The sequence below is a fragment of the Pyrgilauda ruficollis genome, unplaced genomic scaffold (assembly GCF_017590135.1).
Source record: "Pyrgilauda ruficollis isolate IOZ18807 unplaced genomic scaffold, ASM1759013v1 scaffold214, whole genome shotgun sequence".
NCBI classification, from domain to species: Eukaryota; Metazoa; Chordata; class Aves; order Passeriformes; family Passeridae; genus Pyrgilauda; species Pyrgilauda ruficollis.
This window is the reverse complement of record NW_024520762.1, coordinates 136332-158545: the sequence shown is the minus strand read 5'-3', so window position 1 is coordinate 158545 and position 22214 is coordinate 136332. Positions and strand designations below refer to the sequence as shown.

Below are 22214 nucleotides of genomic sequence, written 5' to 3'. Positions count from 1 at the left end.
TTTTACAAAAGTAAAGGAAAATAATGTTTGTTGCTTGTTTACTTTGCTGTTAGCAACTGAAGAACTTATGCTAGTGGCTAAGATGTGCAATTTTCAGATTAAAATATGGAGCTTGACTTGTATTGAGCTTTTAATTGCAACACAGTCAATGACTGTATTTCTGGAAACAAGTTAACCATTTCCCAGATAATGATTTAAAGGAAATTATAGATCAAGGTGAAGGAAGACTGTGTGTGGTAGAGACACTGAGTTTATTAGTTTTGCTTTTTAAATCATGACTGCCTCTTCAGAATTTTCTTCCTGAAAATACTTTGTGTGTAGCATAATCAGGCAGTTATTTGCCATGATTATGTTAGAAACCAGAGCCACATTTGAGAACCAGATCCACGGAGACTACATGACTTGCATTTAGTCTCTGAGTGGGTTTTTTTTATTTGTTTGTTTTGAAATTCATATAATTCTTAAGACACATGGTCTTTTCTAACAAATTGTTCATCTTGTGTAGAGAAACATGATTCTGATTTTAAATCTAAAAAAGCTTAAGATTTTACTAAGTGTACCAGAAGAGTATTGCATTTCAGTTTTTGAGTTACTTGTAGATCTTTAAAGTTGTCTTTTTTGCTGTCCTGTGTATGCTCAGCTTCTCAACATAACATTAACAACTGTCTGAGCCTTTCTTCTGAAGCTTATTGTGCAATAACTGTGGAGAGTGAGTACATACCGCATATCAGGTTGAACTACTCCACACAGATTAGGACACTGAGCAGTGCTGGTATTGTCAATACCTGAGAAAATGAGCAGATGAGGAAGTACTGAATGCACAGACTCTTTCTGGTGGTGACAGCCCAAGGGGGAATAAGAAATATAGGAAATGCAGCCTAAACATGAGAAGAAGCTGTGAGGGTAGTCAAACACTGGCACAGGTTGCCCAGAGAGGGTCTGGATCTCCATCTTTAGAGACATTCAAAGTCTGACTGGACATAGTCATTACAAATGCTCATATGAAACTTCTGCCTGTTAACAGTCAATTCTTTTGTTTCTATGTTATGCAAATAGTGTTTTTTTCTCTTATTTCTCACCTTAGAGCAAGCTTGTCTGCAAGTATATTAGATATCTGAATCAGAAATTTATTCTGTCATTCTGTATATTTTTCATTTTTTTTCCTTTTTCCTTCCCCCGGAGCCTGTTTGTTATTGATTCTATTAGAATTTTTGTGTCAGGCCATTTAGTAGCAGTGTTGTACTGACATCTGTACTCAGCTAAATTTGCCAGTACTGGGGTGGGTAACATTTGCCAGTACTGGGGTGGGTTCTGTAGAGTAAGTGTTTTGTCATCATTAGTTTGATAATTATACATTTCTCTTCTCCAAAGAGGTAGTGTCCTGGATTAGGGTAAATCTGGGAGAAAACCTCCAAAGGGGGCCCCCCCAGAAAGCAAACCCATAGGGCCCCTCCCCCCCTACTGGTTTGGGAAGGATTCCTCTGAGAGAAGTGGAAAGAACCTGTTTATTTAACAGGCAAAACACCCCCAGCACACAAAATGAACAATACCGGATGAGAACACTTTCACCAATCTGAAAAGGGTGACAAATTCAGAAAGTCTCTCCTGGGAGTGGTTGCTCTGTTGTCAGTCCCTCCAGCGCTGGGAATAGCTGCTGCAGCCACAAGATGCAAACTTTCAGTGTTTCCCAGGTCCCGAGCTGGAGCAGGTTTGAGTGGTTCCAAAAAAAAAGAAAGGAAAAACAGTCCAGGGAAAGATTTGGACTGCTTAGCTAAACTAACTAACAAGCAGAAGCAAAAAGCAAAAGCAAAGCAGGAGCACAGCAGAAGCAAGAGCAAAGCAAAAAAGCAAAAGCTACGTTACGTACTGCCCCGTGTCTGTGTCCCACCAACCGTGGGGGAGCAGACTGATAACAAACCAAAACCAAACATTCGCTCTTCAGAGCCAGTCTTGAAGGCACAGAACATAATATCCAGCATAAACAGAACACATGACTGGGGATACAAGCATCATAACGTCACCCTAGGACAGGTAGAAATACTCATAAGCTCAAAGGAAGAAATTTGATGTTTATTAGCCTTTTGCACACTGGAAAAGGCTAATAATAACATATAAAAATAACAATATGTGATTGTTATTTGCTCAGCTCTTTATAATTTCAATCTGTGGCAATACTTATTTGAAGGCCACCAGTTCAGCACTCCAACCCACTTGTCTGAAGCACATTAGGCGTTTTAGCACTCCCATAAATGCAGTAATGTAACCACAGGTTAGTAAGCTAGAAAATCTCTTTTAATTGGATGAAGTATTCTGTGTGCTGGAGAGTTTCCACCCAATTTGTTGTAAACCCCCACATCTTTTTCTTTGCTTTTCTCAGCAATTAAGCAATATTTGCTATGAGTAGCAGAAGATCACATAATTTGCTAGCTAAGCTACATCAGACTGCTGTAATTGTACTCTGGTAATAGTTTAAAGGGCTGCTTACATATTTGTCAGACTTAACAAAGTTACTGTATAACTCATCTGGAAAGTGCATTCCACTAAAAATTCACTGAATTCTACAGATTGTTGTAGTGCAGCTCTTTTTCTTAGTTGTGGACTACCATGTTATTTAATAAAATGTGTATATTTTGCTTAGTTCTAGACAGAGCTATCTATGAAATCAGTCTGAAAAGGCACTGTCAGAATTTGCCCAACAGTAAAAAAAACCCCTCTTTTTTGCAATGATTTTTTTGCCTGTATTGGCAGTTGGGGAGCTTGCGTTTACTTGCCTGTGACTTTCTAGGTCCAATAAACAGTTCAGGTAAGGGTTTGGATCTTTCTCTTGAACTTAAGTGCATGTTTTATGTTGGTTGTTATTTAATAACCTGAATGGCTTTTGAGAGCCTTTCTTATGGTTTTGCAAGTTCACTGCATTATACATGCTCTAAAGCCTCATGAATTGGTGACTGCTGGAGAAAGGCCTTGGACTTCCTGGTCCTTAAAGCTGTCACCTTGTCACTGTGCCCCTCCAAGTGTCCACTTGGAGTCACCCAGCTCACTCCGGCACAGCGGACGGCAGGGGACACTCTCCCATTCCTCAGGAGGTCGGGAGGGCGGCTAAGGCTTTTGCCTTACACAGACGAGACACTGAGCAACACAGGTAGAAACGAAGGAGGGGGTTCAGTCCGGGTTTATTGAGGGAATGTAGCAGAGGAAATCCACAACGAAGGGAGTCCAGCCAACAGAAGACACCAGCTGGACTGTGCAACAGTTTGTAAACTGGGGAGGATACAGGGGCGGGGCGTGCCTGTATACCACTGAGAGTATATGGGGGTGTGGAGATTGGGAACACAGACAGTTGGGAGAACCAATAGGGGTAATTCAGGGGAGGGACCCTGGTGCTTAAACCTGTCACTTGACGCCCCTGGTAGAAGTTTCCAGAGAGAAGGGATGGGCTGCTGAGTGATGGACAGGACACTGGGGAGGAGTTGAGGGAATGACACGGCATGTTTTCAGGGGGCAGGGGGTGTAGGCAGTGAGATTGACAAGGGGGAAGAGGCAACAGGGGCAGAACCATTGTAATGGGGAAACTGGAACAAACTGAGGTATTACTTATCACAACTAAATCCTACAAAAACACAATACAACATCACCTGATATATTAAGATTGATGGATATTTGGGTTTGTGTGTGTGCCTGTGATATTAACTATAGGTAATCTACTTTTTTCTCTTAGGAAACTGTCCTTGTCAAGTGTAGCCGTCCTGGCCATGCCTCAGTAAACAAGACTTTTCAGTTTGAGAGGTGGGTAGTACTGTGGAGCAATCTGGACATCTGAATTGCTGGAAGATTTGTGTAGTGAAGACAAATATTTTTAGTAGACATTAGTTAGAGGGTAATGCTCTTTTTGGTTGGAATTTTTGAGTAGGGCAGGTGGGAGGAAAATTCTTGGGGTTTTTTAATGTGATAATTATGTTCTTCTCAGGACGGAATAATGCATTTCAGGGAATAGATAACTCTCAGTAAAGACTGCTAATACAGCTGAGTTTGAAACCTTTATAGAGACTTGACTCTTTTCATAAGATGAATAGCTGTCCTGATCCTTGCAACATGTTGCAATGTAGCAGAATGTTTTAAAGGTAAGGAAGCCTTGTTTGCCTTTCAGTACTTAGAGGGAGCTCATAAGAAAATGGGGCCAAACTTTGCATTGCAGGGCTTGTTGCAATAGGAACAGAAGTAATGTTTTTAAACTAAAAGAGGGTCAATTGAGACTGGATATAAGGAAGAATATTTTCACAATGAATGCGGTGAAACGCTGGAATAGGTTTCCCAAAGCAGGGCTAGATATCAGATTCCTGGAAACATCTGAGGTCAGGTGATATGGGACTCTGAGCAACCTGATCTAGTTGATGTCCCTGCTCATTGCAGGGGGATTGGACTAGGTGACCAAGGTTTCAGCATTAGACATAGAATTTGGTAGAAACTGGACTGTGCACTTGTACAAGCTGATGTTCAAACAGCCTGACCAGAGGCAGGAAGGCAGAGCAGTGGCATGGGAATAACTGCTTCCCAAGGGAAAGGCTACATTACAGTGGGACTACTTTCCATATTGAATGCTCAAAAATCCACACTGCTCTTGGAATAACAGGGGAAGGCGATCATAAAGCAGAATTTTCAATTCAGTAAAATGTTGAGGCTTAGCCATGTGGCTGCAGTGCGGGGTTTAGAAGGACAGAGTGGATTCCCGGTGGTTTAAGGGGAGGGCAGGTTAGGGATGGAGTTAGGAAGAAGGAGCAGTGAGGGGAGAGAAAGACCGAGGAAGGAGGTCACAGAACTGAGGAAAACAGTTTTGGGGAAGTGCAGGGCTTGGCCAAAGCTGAAAACTGCATCTTGGTGGGCTGGTAGCTCCCCCACAGAAACCGGTGGGCTTGGGTTCCTTCTTTCGCCGCTGCTATGGTCCAGGGCATCGGCTGCTGGGGCTCCGTGATCCGCATGGGCCTCCCCCTCTGCACCCCCCCGACCCCTGCCACCTCCGGGCAGGGGGCGCTGGGGTCAGCCCTGTCGCGGCAGCGGCTCCCAGTGGCAGCGGCTCCGAGAGGCCATGTGGCGACCATGTGGCGCGGTGCTGCGAGCGGTGGTGGGCTGGGTGCATTCCGCCCGGCGGTGATGGGCTGGTGGCGCGGTGTCTCGCGGGGCCTCTGCGCGGTGGTGGAGGGGTCGCCCGGGGCCACGGCTGCAGCCCCGCACAGCCGCCCCACGGTGCCGAAGGCAGCGGGGAAGAGGTGTTCTGCAGTGTTCTGCGCTGTGCCGCAGTTCCATTTTCGTCTCAGGGCTGTCAGTGCTCTCACTGCATGTTGGGCGCCAGTTGTATTTTGTTTCAGGGGGGGCACCCTGGGGTATCCCCGGAGGGCCCCCTAGGCTGTGAGTTCGCTGGCAGCAGCAGGCAGGCAAGGAGACTCCACACGGCTTTGAGGGTGCTGATTAGATGAGGGTTTATTGGGGGTCCCATCCCCGGGAACAGCATGGTTATTGAGGGAGAAGGGGGGAAGGGGGAGGGGGAAGGAGGGGGAGAGGGAGAGCCTAGGGAATGGAAGGGCCAAGAGGGGAGGAGAAGGGCTAAGAGAGGGGAAAGGCTAAGAGGGCGACTGGTCTTGCTGGCACGGTTTAAGAGGTGGATTGAAAGTGGGTGCAGAATCAGACTTGGGCCAATGAGATTACAGATAAATGATGGTTCAGGGCAGGACCACAGGCCTGGGATATAACATACATTTTGGAGGGGTGAGACAGAGCATACCATTTAAATAAAATGCAATACTACAGAAACAGAATACAGGAGGACAATTTCATGCTTCCTTTCTTGAAGGCAACACTTGATTTAAAGTCAGATGTACCCAGCATGAATTATCTGTCCTGGTTTAAACTTAATGTCTGAGCCTGTTCAGCCGAAATTCCTGTAGGTTTGCTAAACATTGTTAGTTTTTTACCCTTTCTTCAAGGCATTCTTGTAAAGTGCTGCAGTTTTCTACTCACAGGAGAATGGGAACTGCCGTCATGCAAGCCACCAAGCACCTGAAAAATCCTGAGATAATGCAGATCTTGGGGAAGTTTTACTGATCTCACAGGTTATAGGACATCTTTGATTCAAGGCATAAGAGATCTCTTAGGGTGTATGGCCCTCTCACATGTTGCTAAGCTACTCAAAGTAGTTCCTTTCACTCTTCAGCTGTACCTAACCCAGCCGTATCAGTTGAAGTAAACACAGAATAATGCTGGAATTCAACTCTGTAGAGAAGTACAGTTAATGGTACTGGCACACTACTTCAGAGGTGCTGTGATTCTGGAAATGTGATGTAGATCGTGGTAATCAGGAAAAGGGTTAAAAAATGTAAATCCCCCAAATAATGCCATTCTCCAGGAATGTTTTTTTAGTGTCCCAGTACAGCTATTTTTTTATAAACAGAAAAGCATATGTTTCTTATGAACTCTAAAATGTTTATTTTTTTAGCAATGTTTTATGGAACTAATAAATGTCAAAATATTTGATTTCAGCTCAGGAAGAAAATTCCAGATTTCAACATGTTATGCTTTTATAATTGTATTGGCAAGTCAGTTAGCAAAATAAAAAGGAAGCTCCGAATTTTCAATGTGAAATTCACATTAATCAGTGCACAGGGACAAATCTGTCATTTGGGTAAAAATACATGGGGTTTTAGAAAGAGATTCTTTGGATTTGAAGCATCTTGCATGGTTTCCGATTGCTAATGAAGTGGGTGTCCATGCTTCAGCCAAGACAGTGGTTACAGTGTAGCATAAACTAGTTCAAGACTTTAAACCACTTTATTTCAATATGGATAGCATTTGAAACTCAGCAGCTAATAGTAGCAGTAAAAACCCTTTAGGAAGTCGAGTAAATATTTGAGTAGTTACTGTAACGTGGAATCACATGCCTTTCCTCGGGTCAGCTACCGGAGCCTGACCCTGCCATAGCTGTACTGATCCCAGCTGTAGCTGTGCTTGGAAGAAATGGCCTCAAGCTGCACTAGGGCTTAGGTGTGTGTCCAGCCTGTGCTCAGGCTGAACATCAAGAAGATTTTCTGCACAGAAAGGGTGCTTCAGCTCTGGAACAGGCTGCCCAGGGAGGTGGTGGAATCACCATCCCTGGAAGTGTTCAGGAAACAACTGGATGTGACACCTACTGTTATGGGTTAGTTGGCAAGGTGATGTTCAGTCAAAGGTTGGACTTGATGGCCTTGGAGGTCTTTTCCAAGCTAATTGATTCTGTGATTCTACTTTGCTGTGCAAATGAACTGCTAAGACTGATTGATTCTAGCCTGGGTTGTGGCCAGTAGCAATATGTTTGCTTTCTTAGGCAACAAAACCCATCAATTGTGAATGTTTTAATCATTAAAATTGCTTTCTTAGTATTTTCTCTTTTTTTCTTTTTTTTTTTTTTTTTTTTTTAATTTACATAGTAGCTCTGAGATGTTTTGATGTGCAAAGAAAAAATATTTCAACACATACTGAGTTAGAGACCTAGTTGGTTAAGATGGAGAATTGGGTGCTAATGAATATTTCATCAATTGCAGATGATAGATGAAGCAGAGAAAAGTGTTTGGAAGTGCTTATACTGTTTTATATTGACCTTGCAGATTGGATGTGCAAAGTTTACTGAAGCATATGCTCATGTGCATGCAAAGCAGGGACAGAGTATTCAGTGCCTGTGTCCTTCTGGTCTGAATTGTGCCACATCCCTGTGTATTTGTTGGTTTCTCAGTGCACTATGATGGCGCATCAGTGGAATGGCAATACAAGCAGTATTTGTCTGTCAAGCCAGACAAATGCTCCTTTCCTGATTAAAGAGAGTACGTTTTCGTGCAGGTTACAATTAGTCTGTGGAACACATTGCCACAGGATGTTGCTGCGGGACAAGAATTCAGCAAGGCGCAGAAAGAAACTGAATGCTAATTCTTATAATATTTTTTTTGAAACAGAGATTCAACTCATATTTCAGTTTTGAGGCCAGTATACAGCTTTTAAGGATTAGGATGAAGCACAGAGATGAATTATTGTGTTGCTGGCCACCATATCGTTTCTTGCTCCTTCTTCTCACTGTTGTCAGGAAAAATGCTGAGTTCAGTGCATTGGCTCCAATTCTGTATCTGTTTATCAGTGATCCTTCTGTATAATCTTATTTATGGAGATCATGAATACAAAAACTCTATTTGTACAGTCTATAGACTGTACCAGACTGATCATGGTCAGATATACAAAGAGGCTTAAGTAAATGCTAAAGAGCAATACTTTGTCTTTATTCAGTTAACCCTGTAGTGTCCTGTACAATCTGTGGGATACTGTTAAGTGAAGTGTACTGGTGTACGTTATACACAGAGAAGTGACTACACTTTTTAATGTTTGCTGCTACCAAAATTCCTGTTTCTAATTTGCCATTTTGCTGTGAACTATAAAGAGCATATATCACCTATTGGAAAACAGAGCTAGACAAAAAAATCACCACAAAAAGATAGCAGAAAAGGAAACTTTTTCAAAAGATAAACATTCATACCTCAAATATTTAACTGTGGGTAAAGACATTCATGTTTTAGATTCTGTTCATCTTGTATAAACAATAGGTGCTGCAGGCTGTAATCTTGGTGAGGATACATTTTTTGGTGTGCTACAGAAGAAATGAATGAGTTAGGATATCCATGTTTTATGATCAGCATTTCCTCTCTGATGATTTCCTATTTTCAGGTCTTGATTTTATGTTGTACAAACCTGAAAGGGTTGGAGGAAAGATTTCTTTGAAGATAACTGTTGGTTTATTTTTTGTTTTTTTTTTACTCCTTGCATTCAAAAACCTTACGGAGTTGTTTCAGACATCATTGTATTGCCCCAAGTATTGAAATGTCATTGTTCCTTTCTAAGAAGTAGAATAGCTCATGCAATTTAATTGTCTTCCATTCTGTTTAAAAAGGTCTTCATTCCACATCATTATGGAAAAGAAAGTCATCCCTTGAGTGAGAAGTATTGATTTCAGAGTTGGTATTTCATCAGGGCTAGGGATGGAAATACCTTAGGCTGATATTGCCCACAAAGATAGTACATCCTTAAACGTGACCTTCAGAAGCATTCTGATTACTGCCATGCCACTGAGTCTTCTGAGAGAAGTCCTCAGCAAGTTTGCAGTCTCTGTACCCCTTTCCCCACTCCCCCCCCTCCCCCCCCACAAACTTTACCCACATCTAAAGGTTATTACAACCTGACCACTGTCTTCCATAAAGTGATACATACGAGTCCCAGGCACAGGGATATTTCACATTCTAGTAGGTGTGAAAAAGTTACAGGGATCCAGTGCAGCCTAAAAAAAGACTCTGTGTGCCAGAAGGGCAGGCAGGAGGTTTAGGATGAGCTAAATCCACAAGGGTACACCTATGTGTTGTTCTCCCCAAAACACACATCAGCTGCTCCCAAAATGTGAGTGGGGAATTTGGAGTTCAAATTTTCAGTTTTGTGTCACAGAAATGTCAGCAGGTCCCAGATTATATGTCACTGGCCTACAGTTTGTATGGTCTGTGTTCTTGTGACAACATTTATATTTTTCTTTGGTTAATCACTGCACTTTGTTCCTCAGAGTTTACAATGAATTGGAGTCTCAAGATGCAGTATTTGCAGATGTGTCCCCTTTGCTAACATCTCTCCTGGATGGGTAAGTTAAAAGGCTGCAGTAAGAAAGCTAAAGCACAACAATCTACTAAAATCTGTCAATTAAAAAAAATACTTAATAATGGCAATCTGATCAAGTTTTTTGTCTTTGCAGTTCCATTTTCCTGTTTTCTTTCTACTCAGGACCAAGCGAATGCTTGTTTGTCTGTATAAACAGTGAAAATATGGTTTACAAAATTTAGCAGAGCAGACAGTTTTGTAAAAATAAAAAAAAAAAAAATCCCAGTTTTTTCTTCTGATCTGCTTCTGTCAAACTGATGCTTCTAATGGAAGAGGTTGTCTTTTTTCTTTGTGTTCTTTAGGTTATGCTTTATAACTTTTCCAGTTGCAGACATTGTATGATACATCTTTTCCAGCAGTGTGTTCACTGTGAACGTTGTGTGCAATGTGAAAGGCCTGCCAGGGCCACTCTCTGTTCTGGTTTTGGGTCCAGCAGAGGTAGTGCAATCGATTCCTAGTTGAACCAGAACTGAGTATTCTCAGTCATTCTACTGCTCCTTCAGGCACTGGGGTAAAACAGAATTTTGGTTAGAATACAAAACTGATCACTAGCAAGCACTAACAAATACATGGAATTACTTCTAGCTACTGAAGCTCATAAAGTGTGATTTTTCATAACTACTGAGCCAACTTAAGCTACTCTTGCAAAGAGGCTTTGATGTGCATATTGTTATAATCCTTGAGGCTTAAGCTGAGTTTTATACATAACTTTCTTTCTGCTCCTTTTTCATCCCTGTTCCAATACCACTTAATTATATGGTAGAGCTGTCATGGATCTTTTGCTCCCTGGAGGGGAAAAGACAGTCCCTTTCCATTCACAGTGGCATAGTTGAACAGTGGGAATCCTTGTGCCCAGCATCCTGAACACTGGAGTTTTCAAGGTTCCTTTTGTTAAAAGCATCCTAGAAGAGATATCTAAAGATACTGTGAATATTGGGAATTCCATATGCCACAGAGAGGCCCCCAAGGGCTCCCTGGCTGAGGGAAGTCATAGATTCCATTATTCTTGTTTACCAGCAATGAGTAACCTCAGTTTCTTTAGCTGACCAACCTAGTGACTCCTGCAGTATGTTGCAGGATTTTAAAGAAGTCTTAAAACTACTGCTTTCTCTCCCTACTTTTCCTTTTGCAATGACCATAATTTTGCCTTGGTTGAGCAGGTCCCTTAAGTGACATATCTGATCTGTACCTTGATCTCCTGTACTTCCCACTTACTAATTTTTACATGGGGAGAGTCCTGTCCTAAAAGCTAAGATTTTTGTATTCAATTAGGAAAAGTTCTGTTATTGAAAACAAAAGACCTGTCTTGTTCTCCCAGAAGTGCTGTTTAAACAGAAGCAGATTCTCAGGAAAGGCGAGCCTGTGCATATGAGCACAGCAGCCTTCCCACTGTAAATGAGAAACAGACATGCTTAGTCTGAACCTTGAACCTCTTTGCTGCTCCTGATTGTTTTAGTCTGGGTTCCAAAGTGGTCTGTAACAACTTTTAGCTTGACTAGAAGGGAGTGTTCTCTCCTTTTCCTTATTTTTTCTGTTTTTCTTTCTTAATGAGTTGTTTCATTTTTCAGTACAAATATACAGGAAGAAAAGATTGTTCCATATGTAAACCAGACAAAGTATAGCAGGCTTCAAAGTTTACTGTGAGCCATACAGGGCCAACAGGCGAGTAAGATAACTTTTCTTTTCTTTACAGCATTGAAGAATCCAACTTGTTTATTTTAAAGAATTAATTTCTCCTCCTTTCATTTCCTTTAACAGTTTTCTCTCCTAGGGTAACTTTGCTAGAGTGAACACCGACACTTTTTTCAGGAGAGAAGTGCTACAAAACTATTCGTATTTTAGCTTGACAATATTCTAGCTAAACAAGAATATAACAGTTATATATAATAATAAAGTGGAGAAGGAAAAATATCAGGACACATAAGTGAATCATAGTGAAAAATCTTCAAGCTTCTCTATTTGAAAGCTTTGTGCTGGATCTTGAGCTAAAAAGTCTAGCTAAAAACAACAAAATTGGTGTAAGCTTTTCTACTGAGTTATGTCAGCAGTGAATACTTCAAGAAATCCCTCATTTCCGGTTTACAGCCCTAATTGCTATCACATTTAATTTTGCTGTAGTACTCTTTGTTTTCAATTACAGTTATATCATCTCCTTTACTTCATCAAATCTATGACTAGACTCCTATTTTATACTCTGCAGTGCATGCTAAAATCTGAAGGGACCTTACTGTAAATTCATTGACTGCAACTTTGACTTCACATTCTCAGAAAGGGTACCCAGGTATTTTCCATGTGGCTTATCAGCTCACATTTCTTTCTAACAAGTGAAAGCTTTCAAAATAATCCTCCTGAAATAATTGCTTCTAGGCATGTTTAATATGTATGTAAGTATTTCATTACTTGAAACCATACATTTAAAACAATTAGATGACGGGTGTTCATTGAAATATGCTGGCATGTGCTTGAAACTATATTTTTGATATGAGGAAAAGCATCAGATAATCAAAAGCAGCTGTTTCAGGTCTGCCCATAGAAGAGGTAGCTTAGGCAGTGAAATTTTATTCCATGGCAGAAAAGGAGCAGGCCCATTCTTGCAACTCTAGTAGAGCAGAAGTTTCTGCAAACTGTGAAGCACTTCTTGTGTAGGTTCTGCTAATGTTGTATCTCTGAACAAATGAGATATTCCAGGGAGAGAGCAGTCCTGTCAGCATAAATGCACGTCTTCCAAAGCTTTGGCTGGCACAGTACTGTGGTCAACATCAAGTTGCTGGCAGGAGCAGCAGAGCAGGCACAGCCTAGGAGGGGCAAAGCTGCACAGCACAGTGTTGGTCCTCCATATAAAGCAGTACTGTGGCTGGATGCATCTGTATCCACCCACTTATTTTGCTGAAGATGTTGACTTTGATCTGATTGTGTTAGTAAAACACTTTCTAGATAGGATTCATACATTTCAGTTCAGATGCCTGTGGAACAGACATCCACAAAGTGCTCACAGCTGTGAACAATTCTTTTTCTATTATTTTCAGTGCAGCCAAGAGGCATTTTCAGAGTTCTTGTCATTAGACATATTTACTTGTCTGCTTCAAAAGATGATGTTTCATACGTGCCTCTTCCTTTGCACTGATATTGTACATTTTAATTTTCTACTTGTCCTTATCAGAGCAGTTCCTGCCACCTTTGTTCCAGAGTAGTCATTGTGTGCATGCTCATTCTGAACTGCTGCTCTTGGTTTAAAATTTGTGTCTCTTATTCTTAGGGCTGTCTGATGAGCCTGCCTGAAAAAGGCTATGAGAGATGAAAAGTTCCCAGCTGTTAGGATGCAAGTGCAATGGTTTGCAGCACAGCACTGTAACACAAATCAAGCCCAGAAATGGTTTACTTTAAAATGCTGTACTGTAAACTGCAGTGGTTCAGGATCTGATTAAAAAGCAGCTCTGTAGTGCAAAAGCTGAAAGTTGGGCAGGCAAGGAGGTCTAACAGCATCAGTCATTCCAAGCTAAAGATCCTTTTAACTTCTACTTAAAAACATCCCTTTAACTCTGCTTAAAAATTAAAATCTGTTTAGGTGATGTTATGAACAGTAATTAATGAACAGACTTTGAGATCTGTAGAAAGAAATCAGGAGCAGTGCTTTTATTTTCTTGTTTGTGTTCCCATATTGTTTGAAGTTTGACTTGCCACCTAATAGAGACATTTGGTAATGGCAAAATAAATTACAGCACTTGTATTTTTCAGGTACAATGTGTGTATCATGGCTTACGGGCAAACTGGAAGTGGGAAGACATACACAATGTTGGGACCACAGTTAGAGGGGAACTTAGCATTCGCCATAGAAGACGAATCAGAACTTGGAATTATTCCTCGAGCTACTCAAGAAGTGTTCAGGTAAAAACTAAGTAAAAGCTTGCTGTCAGTGGCAGTCACTTTAAACTGTATAGAAAGGATGAAATAATGTTTGTAGTGTATTTATCATTACAGATTTCAGCTTCAAAATGGTTAATATTTATACTTCTCTGACCATCATTTGATATTTGAAGTTTCATATAGATTTCTAGTCTCTCTCCTGCTTTATCCAATTTTCTAAGACAATAAGATTATGCAGTTTTACTGTCTGTTATCTGTCCATCTGGCTTTCAGACTCTAATTAAACTTCTGAAAATGTTTCAACCATAGTTGTGGGAGACCAAAAGATAATTAAGTTCTGAAAAGTTCTGTGAAACTTGACAACCGGAATAGATGAAGAGAATTCAGATTAGAACCCAGTCCCAAGGAAGAAGGATAGTAGAATTTTTAACTACAATCTGTAATTGTTTTAAGGATTTTTAGATTTTTTTCAGTTGAACCTAATACAGAATTGAACTGATATGCTGCTGTGTTATAGTAGAAGAGTCATTAGAAGTTTTTCCAGCTAAGCCTGTTTGTTTTGGAGAAGGGTGTAAGCTAAATCAAAGAACCAGTTTTGTATGAGAATAACTGTCTAACTGTAAATACTCTCCTGAATAGAGAAGCCCTTAATTTATGGATTTTTTCAGGCTGTGAACAGATAACTTCTTCCAGATATAGTTTCCCATCTCTGTTCATTGCTTGCACTCTGCCAGATTTTATACTCTGAACTCTGAGTGCAATAACTGCCAGCAGAGAAATGGTATTAAAAAAAATCCTGAGGTGGGAGGCTAGTGGAAAAAACATGCTGGCACAGTTGTTTGGAAAATTAAATTCTATTTACTTCCTCAAGTATAAATAAACTGTATATTCTGAGTCTTCAAGTTAACATTAGCATATGGATGAGGCAATTCCATGGCTGCAGATACTTAGTAAATGCTTTTATCAGATTGTAATTATATTGCAATTAAAGAATAGATCTCTATTTACAGATTGTTCATTTGGGGTTTGACTTCAACTTTTTGGACTTTTTTCTTCAATTTTTTTTCTCTTTTTTTATTTGCCAGGCTTATTTCAGAAAAGCCACCAGGAAGTTACTGGGTTGAGGTTTCTGTTGTAGAAGTGTATAATAATGAAATTTTTGATCTTCTGGCCAAAGACAGTTGTGGAAAAGTGTTTGGCGTCAAGCGTGATGTTGTCACAACCAGAGAAGGAAAGAGTGATGTGCCATTGCTGACGCATGAGTGAGTACACGGCTTGCTCCTACAATCCAAACACTATCTGGTATTAATGCTGTGTAGAGCTGTCACAATATTGCATTACAGGCACCAGATTGCTTCTAAACAATAAGTCCTTACCATATGCAAAAGAACAGTTCTGTTTCTGTTAGCTTAGTCTATTAGACTGCAGTTGGCTGCAAATGTCAAAATACTTCCAGAAATAAGTGTACAATTACTTTGAGTTATACTCCTGTGTTAAGTGCCTTCCATTCAGAATGCCTGGAGATTGCTGCATATGTTGTTGTTGCTGGATCTATGGCATCTTGTCAGCTGTAGAAGAAGAAGGGATAATCTAGTCACAAATCACTTTCTATTCAGTCTCATTGAATTATAAAATTTACAGATTATAATAGAAATTTACTTACCAATTGCAAATAGTTAAGCAACTGTAGAGTGGTACCTTTCCCTTTATGCATTGGAGTTACAAAAAATTAGAATAAGATTTTAAGTGATATTTTAATACAAATACCCATGTTAATATTACTTAATGTTCTGTTTTCGTAACTGGAGGTGTTAAAGCTGGAATTGTTATGTTGGCATTTGAACTGGTAGGTCTTGAAAATCAAGATTCTTCAAACTAGAAGCTAAGCAGCAAAGCTTCTCACCATTCACTTTTAAGATGTCCCTCTCCAGCATTGGTGTATGCCAGGTTTGATCCTTATTTACACAACTTGACAGTGTAGGGAGAGCTAGGGTATTTAAGGCTACAGTTATACTTAAAGGCCTTCTTTTGCTTACTGAGCATTATGAAGATTTGTTTTAGTACTCATGGGAATTATTCTTGACATTATGTAAGTGTGGCATACAAAGCAAACACACAGTGCTTTCTTGTTATATATAAAAAACTTACCTTGGGTAATTAGATGTTAAAAATCATATGTTCATAAAATTTCATCCATTAACAAGAGGGAATCTGTTTCAGATGCTTCATTTTGGTAATGGCTGTATCGTTTATCATAGAATTTCCTGAGTGAGAAGGGCCCACAAGATCATTGAGTCCAACTCCTGGCCCTGCACAGGACAGCCCCAAGAATCCCATTCTAGTACCTAGCCACCCTCTGGGTGAAGAACCTTTTCCTAATATCCAATGTAAACCTCCCCTGACACAACTTCTGGCTGTTCCCTCAGGTCACCAGGGAGAAGAGGTTGATTCCTGACTCTCTGCTTCCCCTCACAAGGAAGTTGTAACTGCAATGAGGTCTCAACTTAGTCTCCTCTCCTCCAGGCTGAACAGACCAAGTCACCTCAGCTTCTGCTTATGTGGCTTCCTCTCTAGGCCTTTCTCCATTTTTGTGGCCTTTCTTTGGGCCTTACACTAGTAGTATCAACATTAGCTAGAAAAAAAAATAAAATTAGGATAAACAGTACTAGTGGCACCAGAGAGGTGATGGTGTCCAGTGGAATTAAACTGGACATCTCTCTGTGAGCACCCAGCATGAAAACAGATTCCAGAAGGGAGCATGTGCATTATTGAGATGTCACATAAAGAAGTGTCTTGCTCCTTGAGTAAATAACATTTGGGAAAAGAAATATCTTGCTCTATTGAAATGTTTAGAACAGCATTAGTGTTTACTATGTTTCTGAGGAAATGTGATGTTTTTCTTTGCTTCTCTATAATAATTCTTGTCATGGTCTAATCTCTACTTTTCCAAGGGGAATTAGCAGTCAGATATGAAATGCATCCCATGCCAATTAAATAAAATGCACCATCAGTGGAGATAATTTTGTCCTGTGGGGCTTAGTCACATAAGCAGACCAGTAGTTTGTTTATGTGGATTTAATGCTATTCCCAGCAAGCTTTGATAAAAGTACAAGAATGTACTGGAGGATTGTGCAAATGTACTTTTACTCTACCTAGTGGTACACATTTGTTGAGAAAAGTAGGAGCCCAGAGAAATTGTCAAGTAGTTTTCTTCACTCTAGGAGCTATAGGACCCTCCTTTCTTTCTATGAAGCAATAAGCACTGCAATATTTTCAGAAGTATTAACATTTGCATCTGGGGTTTGCCTGCTCTTTGGTCTTGAGGTTAAATACAATTTCCATAGAAATTCTTCAAGCTTGATTGCACTCTCCATGCTCCATAAGAACATGGAATGAATGAAAAGTGACTGGAGCTTAAAGTGATGAATCCTTTTGCCCTTTCTGTCTGTATTATGCTGACTAGTGGGTTTCTCTATGTCTCTATTCTTGTATTTCCCAACTGTGACTCTACTCCAGATTTTAGTATCTAGTTAAGGCTCTGCTGTCAAGGGAATGAAAAACTCCAGAAGAGTCTGGGAGCAGAACTTAACCTGTGTATGCTGAATCTTTCTTGGAGGAGCTAATCTTTTTCCTTTGACTAGACAGGAAAGGAGCCATATGACTTAGAAAGTGAAGACGGGTGCATGTAGTGTGAACATGCTGGGAGTCGAACTTTTCCTGTTTCCATCAAAACCTCCAAGCAGTTTTTAATTATGGTATTTCAATAACTAAGATGCTGGCCTGGCATAATTTTATTCCTGAAAAATGCCTGTTCCACTTCCCCAGGGAGCTTTGCATAGTTAGTGGGTGACCCATCTCTTTTCATAGGTTTTGGGAAGGGGAGAGGCGAGAAGCAATGGGACTTGTGCCATAGAGACAAAAAAAGAGAAGATTCAATAAGGTTTCATTTGTCCCTCTACTTAATAAAATGGCTGCTCTGTTTATTTCTGTAAATTTTAATTTATGGCAAAGGAACCTGGTGCCTTGAACTAAAACTCTTAAAAGCCACTTATCTCCATCAGTTAATACTAAATGCTAATGCAAACATAAATAAAAATATGGACTTGTATCTCAATTACAATGCAAGCAGTGAAAAAAGTCCAAATCATAAACAGGGTATATTAATAATTACATAGAAAGGTTAATAAGAAAAAACAAACCCAAACAAAGTAAAGGAACCATTGAATGAGGCCACCCAGCTGCCTGAAATCTAAAGTAAACAGCTGGTGCTTTGAATAAAAACATATCCTCATTTATGATAATATTTCATCTAGAATATATTGGCCTGCTGGGTCTCATTTGCTTCTCCATATATCCACTAAAGTACAGTAGTCTTTTTCCTGCTAACATGTTCATCTTACTGAATCATGAAAACCTCAGTCTCTTTCTTCTTTTATAGCTTGGTTGACTTTGGAGAACTTTCAGCATCAAATTTTTAACATAACTACAACAGGGCTTCTCTTTGTAGAATCTGGTCATGGAACGTGTGGCACATAAAGCATGATGAAGTTGTAGAGATTATACTAAAATACTATTAAAAAATAAAATACTATTACTGTCAGTCCTATGGAGGAGCTACTGTGCCACACTTGCCACACTGGGCTGGGGATGTTGCTTGTCTTCAAAGCCAGCTACAGCTTCCTTACCTTCCAGTAGGTGACCAGCATTGACAGCACATCCTGAACCCTGTTTTCCATGGCAAATGAAGCAATGGGGAGCAGCTTGGAGCACTGACCCTTTGCCAGCTCACAGCAGCAGCTTGCAGAAGCCAACAGCCTGGTGCTGCATCCTAGCCAAGGCTGCTTCCCCCTCAGGCCTTTCAGTCCTGGCTGACTAGCCACTGCAAGATGAAGTTGAAGGCTTGGGAAGGCAGGAGGTGTGCCTCCTTGGATGTGTGGTAATAGTTAGATCACCCCATTGTAGAAACTGGAGCCACTGGTTCTCTGCTGGTACCAGGTCAAACAAGCAGGAGACATCCCTGGTGGCTGCCCAGAGGTGGCTACCGTGGAGGCTGTCATGTGTGGCTCAGGATTGATAGGGGGAGTCTATAGTGATTGTTTATCTCATGCAGCCCTGGATACACAGGGAACTGCACTTAGATGGCTGCTTCTCCTAAGTATCTATAGATAGGGTGAGGCCAAATGCTTTTCTGTGCTTCAGATGCCCTTGCTTTGTTTTTTGAGGAAATTATTTTAGTTTAGTTTGTTTTCCTGTGTTCTTCTGTCTCTAAACTCTTCAAGTGTGGCTCTTAGCATAAAATAAGTTTGTGCCTGGTCTGACTTCTACTGAAATCAGCCAAATCTAAGTCTTAGAGTCGTTGCTTTTTATCACATGTTAGCTGCTGCTGACTGCAGCATTGTGGAACCAAGCCTTTGGCCTGTCATAAGAATTATTAATGGTTGTGCTGTTACAGAGCATTCAGTGACCAGGCTACGATATACAGTCATAATTTATACCCCCACCTAAAAACAGCTGTTTAGGTGTTCTACCTTCAATGATTATTGAAGAAGGCAACACGGTGAGGGTAGGCACTCTTATCTCATTTGTTTTCAACATTGCAAACATATGAAAATCATAGTGGGTTCTTTCTTTACCTAACTAGTTTATTTCATTTTCTGTATTTATTCCACTGTGTGTGCTAGGTTCTTGCCCTCGGATTGATCATATTTGCAGTACTTTCTTTAACAGGAAAAGAAAACAGACAACAGAAAACAGTATGAGATAAATGGTCTGTAGAAATTCACATCTATTTATTCTGATGTTGTGCTCATTGAACAGTGGAACTGGACTTTTTTCCAGGGATTCCGGATTTAATTCCAAATGTGAAATATGACTTCCAGAGGCCCAGAGAAATTTTGGGGGGTTTTACCTAATTCTAACCTAAGAAAATGAGCTACCTCAGCATAAATTGGAGAAATCTACTTCTGTAAGACCAGAGATTCCAGCAATGTCTAAACCTTTGTCTTTTCCTCCAAAGTGTGGAGGTATAGAAATGTCTGTTGCTTCAAGAGCTGAACTATAGTACCTCTGGACCTGCAAGGCTGGCAGGGCACTTCTGCAGCACTTTCAGGACTACATCACAGCTTTTGGCTTGAATTTTCATCTTTATCCCACCTGAAAATGTCTGTTTGTGCAGCTCAAAACTGAGAGTATAAGGAGAAGAGCAGGAAATGGAAATGCTGAGGTTCTCATTCAAGTTGTCAGCTTTCTTGTGTGATTTTTCCTGTAAGTCAGTTAAATATCCTTTCTGTTTCTTTACTTCTTAGGACGGTTGAAAATGCATCTGAATTTTTGCATCTAGTCAACAAAGGCCTACAGCTGAGAGTCACACACCCAACACTGGTGCATGCTCATTCCTCTCGTTCTCATCTGGTAGTGACATTGACCATAACCACAGTTGTCTTTGGAGATAACTTTGGTAAGTAGGATGTTACTAAAATACATCTGGAGCCAGTTGTTTTTAGAAAAACAGTCTGTGGACTGTGGGAGGTTTTCATATTGCTTTTTCTTCCTTGTTCCAATGTTTGATACATTCCCTCAGTTCTTTTCCATTTTTTGAACTTCTACGTTCCTTCTTAAATAACAGACCATTTTCATGTTTGAATGCTACTTGAACTTTCAGTTTCACAAAATCTTAGCATTTTTCTTTACATGCCTTGACTTCCAGAGTTGTTGAAGTTATGTTGCATGAGGCAATTAATGAATAAGTGTTATCAGAAAGTCATAAGATAAGGTATAAGACAGTAAAGACCTTGATAAGGTACATACAAATAAAGTTGTCAAATAAAGTAGTTAAATCACTTAGAATGAATAATTACATGTCCTACAAAGTTTGTGGTTAAGCTAACCATAAATTTTAGGTACCGTCACATGCTTTTGGTTGAGAAAGAATTAAATTTATTTACTTTCTGCCTTGCAAAAACGTCCTTTAAATTCAGAATCTTTTGAACTGTTAATAATAGGCCACTGTATGAAAAGACAAAATACTTGTCCTGTTTACTATGGCAACCATTGATAGTTCTGCTTTCCACTACCACACCAATACTTAGAGTTTATTAGTTAAGGAACAACTCTTTTTTGGGGCTCTTGGGGGCAACTTTGTTTACTTTTGCTCATGTTATAATTAGGCTCTCTGCTTTCAGTGCTGTGGTCCATCTCCTTCATACTCTGCAACAACAATATGAAAGTGGGAAATATTTTAGAAAGTGGGAAATATTTAACATTTTTTCCCTTAGACTGCTATCAGAAATTAAACCAACAGAATAGCAGAACAAACAGTGCCCTCTCTTACCTATGGGCCTTGCCAAAATACACAATTATTTTATAAGTTGCAGCTCCAGCATTCCCAATGTTAACTCTAGTCAGCTCCAGATTCTTGTCAGTTGGACTGATGGTACTTTTTTAAACTCAGTGCTTGCACCATTAGCACAGCAGCCATTTTGTCTGGTCCAGAATTCCATTTGCCACTTCTAATTGCAGCCATCCCACTGTGCCATGTTGCCTGGCAGCAAAGCTCTGCAGAAATGTCTAATTGTTGTTGAATGCAGACTCTGGCTTTTTATTCACAGCAAGTAGGAGAAGATGTGTACTGTAATGAAACAGAGAGAGCAGCGCTGCAGCTGGGACCTCACTGCAGCAGTGTGTGACAGCACAGCCTGACTTGTTTAAAAGGAAAGGATCCCGATTTAAAAGTCAGGTGCCATTGTCAAATATCTCAACGTCAGATACCTTAGTCACTAAAGAAAAAGTTGTAAAGTCTGAGATGAGTTCTGCACCTAAAGCCATGGTTGACAAGCCAGCACTTTTTCAGGTTTGATTAAGGCATTTGAGCATTTTGATCAGTATTATCTGTTGTTTGAGGTGAGCTGTTTCTTAATTTCATTGTCTAAAACTGAAGAGGAGTGGGAACACTTAGTTTGACACTGTATGGCCTGAAGCCATTTATTCTGTGTAAGCCAACACAGCTGCTCTGCCTACACTGTGAAGATCTGGCTCAGGATTTAGCAGCAGCCTACTTGAAGAAGTACAGAGCTCTGTAGTGCAAATCAGTCTGCTCCTTAGTCAAGTTTTGCAGTTGGAAACTTTCTACTATTCCAACTAGAACTCTGTAAGCACCCAAGGAGGTCTGTTGTCTCTATGACGTGTAGCAGAATATGTGCCTTTTATTCTTTTGTTCTTTCAGAGACAGAAAGAAAGAGATAGATGAAAACCAAAACACTAAGAGAAAAAAAAAAACCAAAACAACTGCTTTGGGAAATCCATTTTGCATATATTCCTGCTAAGCTAATGTGAAAGCAGCTTTCCCAGACAGTATTTGTCTTCCTTCCCAGCAAAGAGAGAAAGCCAAATGCTTCTGCTGAGGAATGATACTAGTAGGTAACCAACCTGAACAAGTGCGAATAACACTATTGAGGCTAATAGCTCATCATGTGGAGATCTTGCAGTGGGATATGAGGGCTGGGGAGCAGCAGCAAAGGACAAAATAGAAGAGGCAGGATAAGGATTTTTTTTTTTTTTTTTTTTTTTGCCAGAGCATCAGCAGGTGATGTTTCAAATACATAGAATCTGTTTTCAGAGCCTACGGCTCCCTAGCATCCAAAATTGCA

General features: G+C 40.3%; 1 protein-coding gene across 1 annotated transcript in view; it reads left to right on the top strand.

Moving 5' to 3' along the window:
- KIF25 (kinesin family member 25) overlaps positions 1-22214 on the top strand; it is a 41748-nt gene that overhangs the window by 14941 nt on the left and 4593 nt on the right. The window contains exons 8-12 of the mRNA XM_041468189.1: positions 3719-3786; positions 9614-9688; positions 13441-13590; positions 14655-14831; positions 19875-20026. Of these exons, the coding sequence (XP_041324123.1) occupies positions 3719-3786; positions 9614-9688; positions 13441-13590; positions 14655-14831; positions 19875-20026 (622 nt within the window). The remainder of the gene's footprint in view (positions 1-3718; positions 3787-9613; positions 9689-13440; positions 13591-14654; positions 14832-19874; positions 20027-22214) is intronic.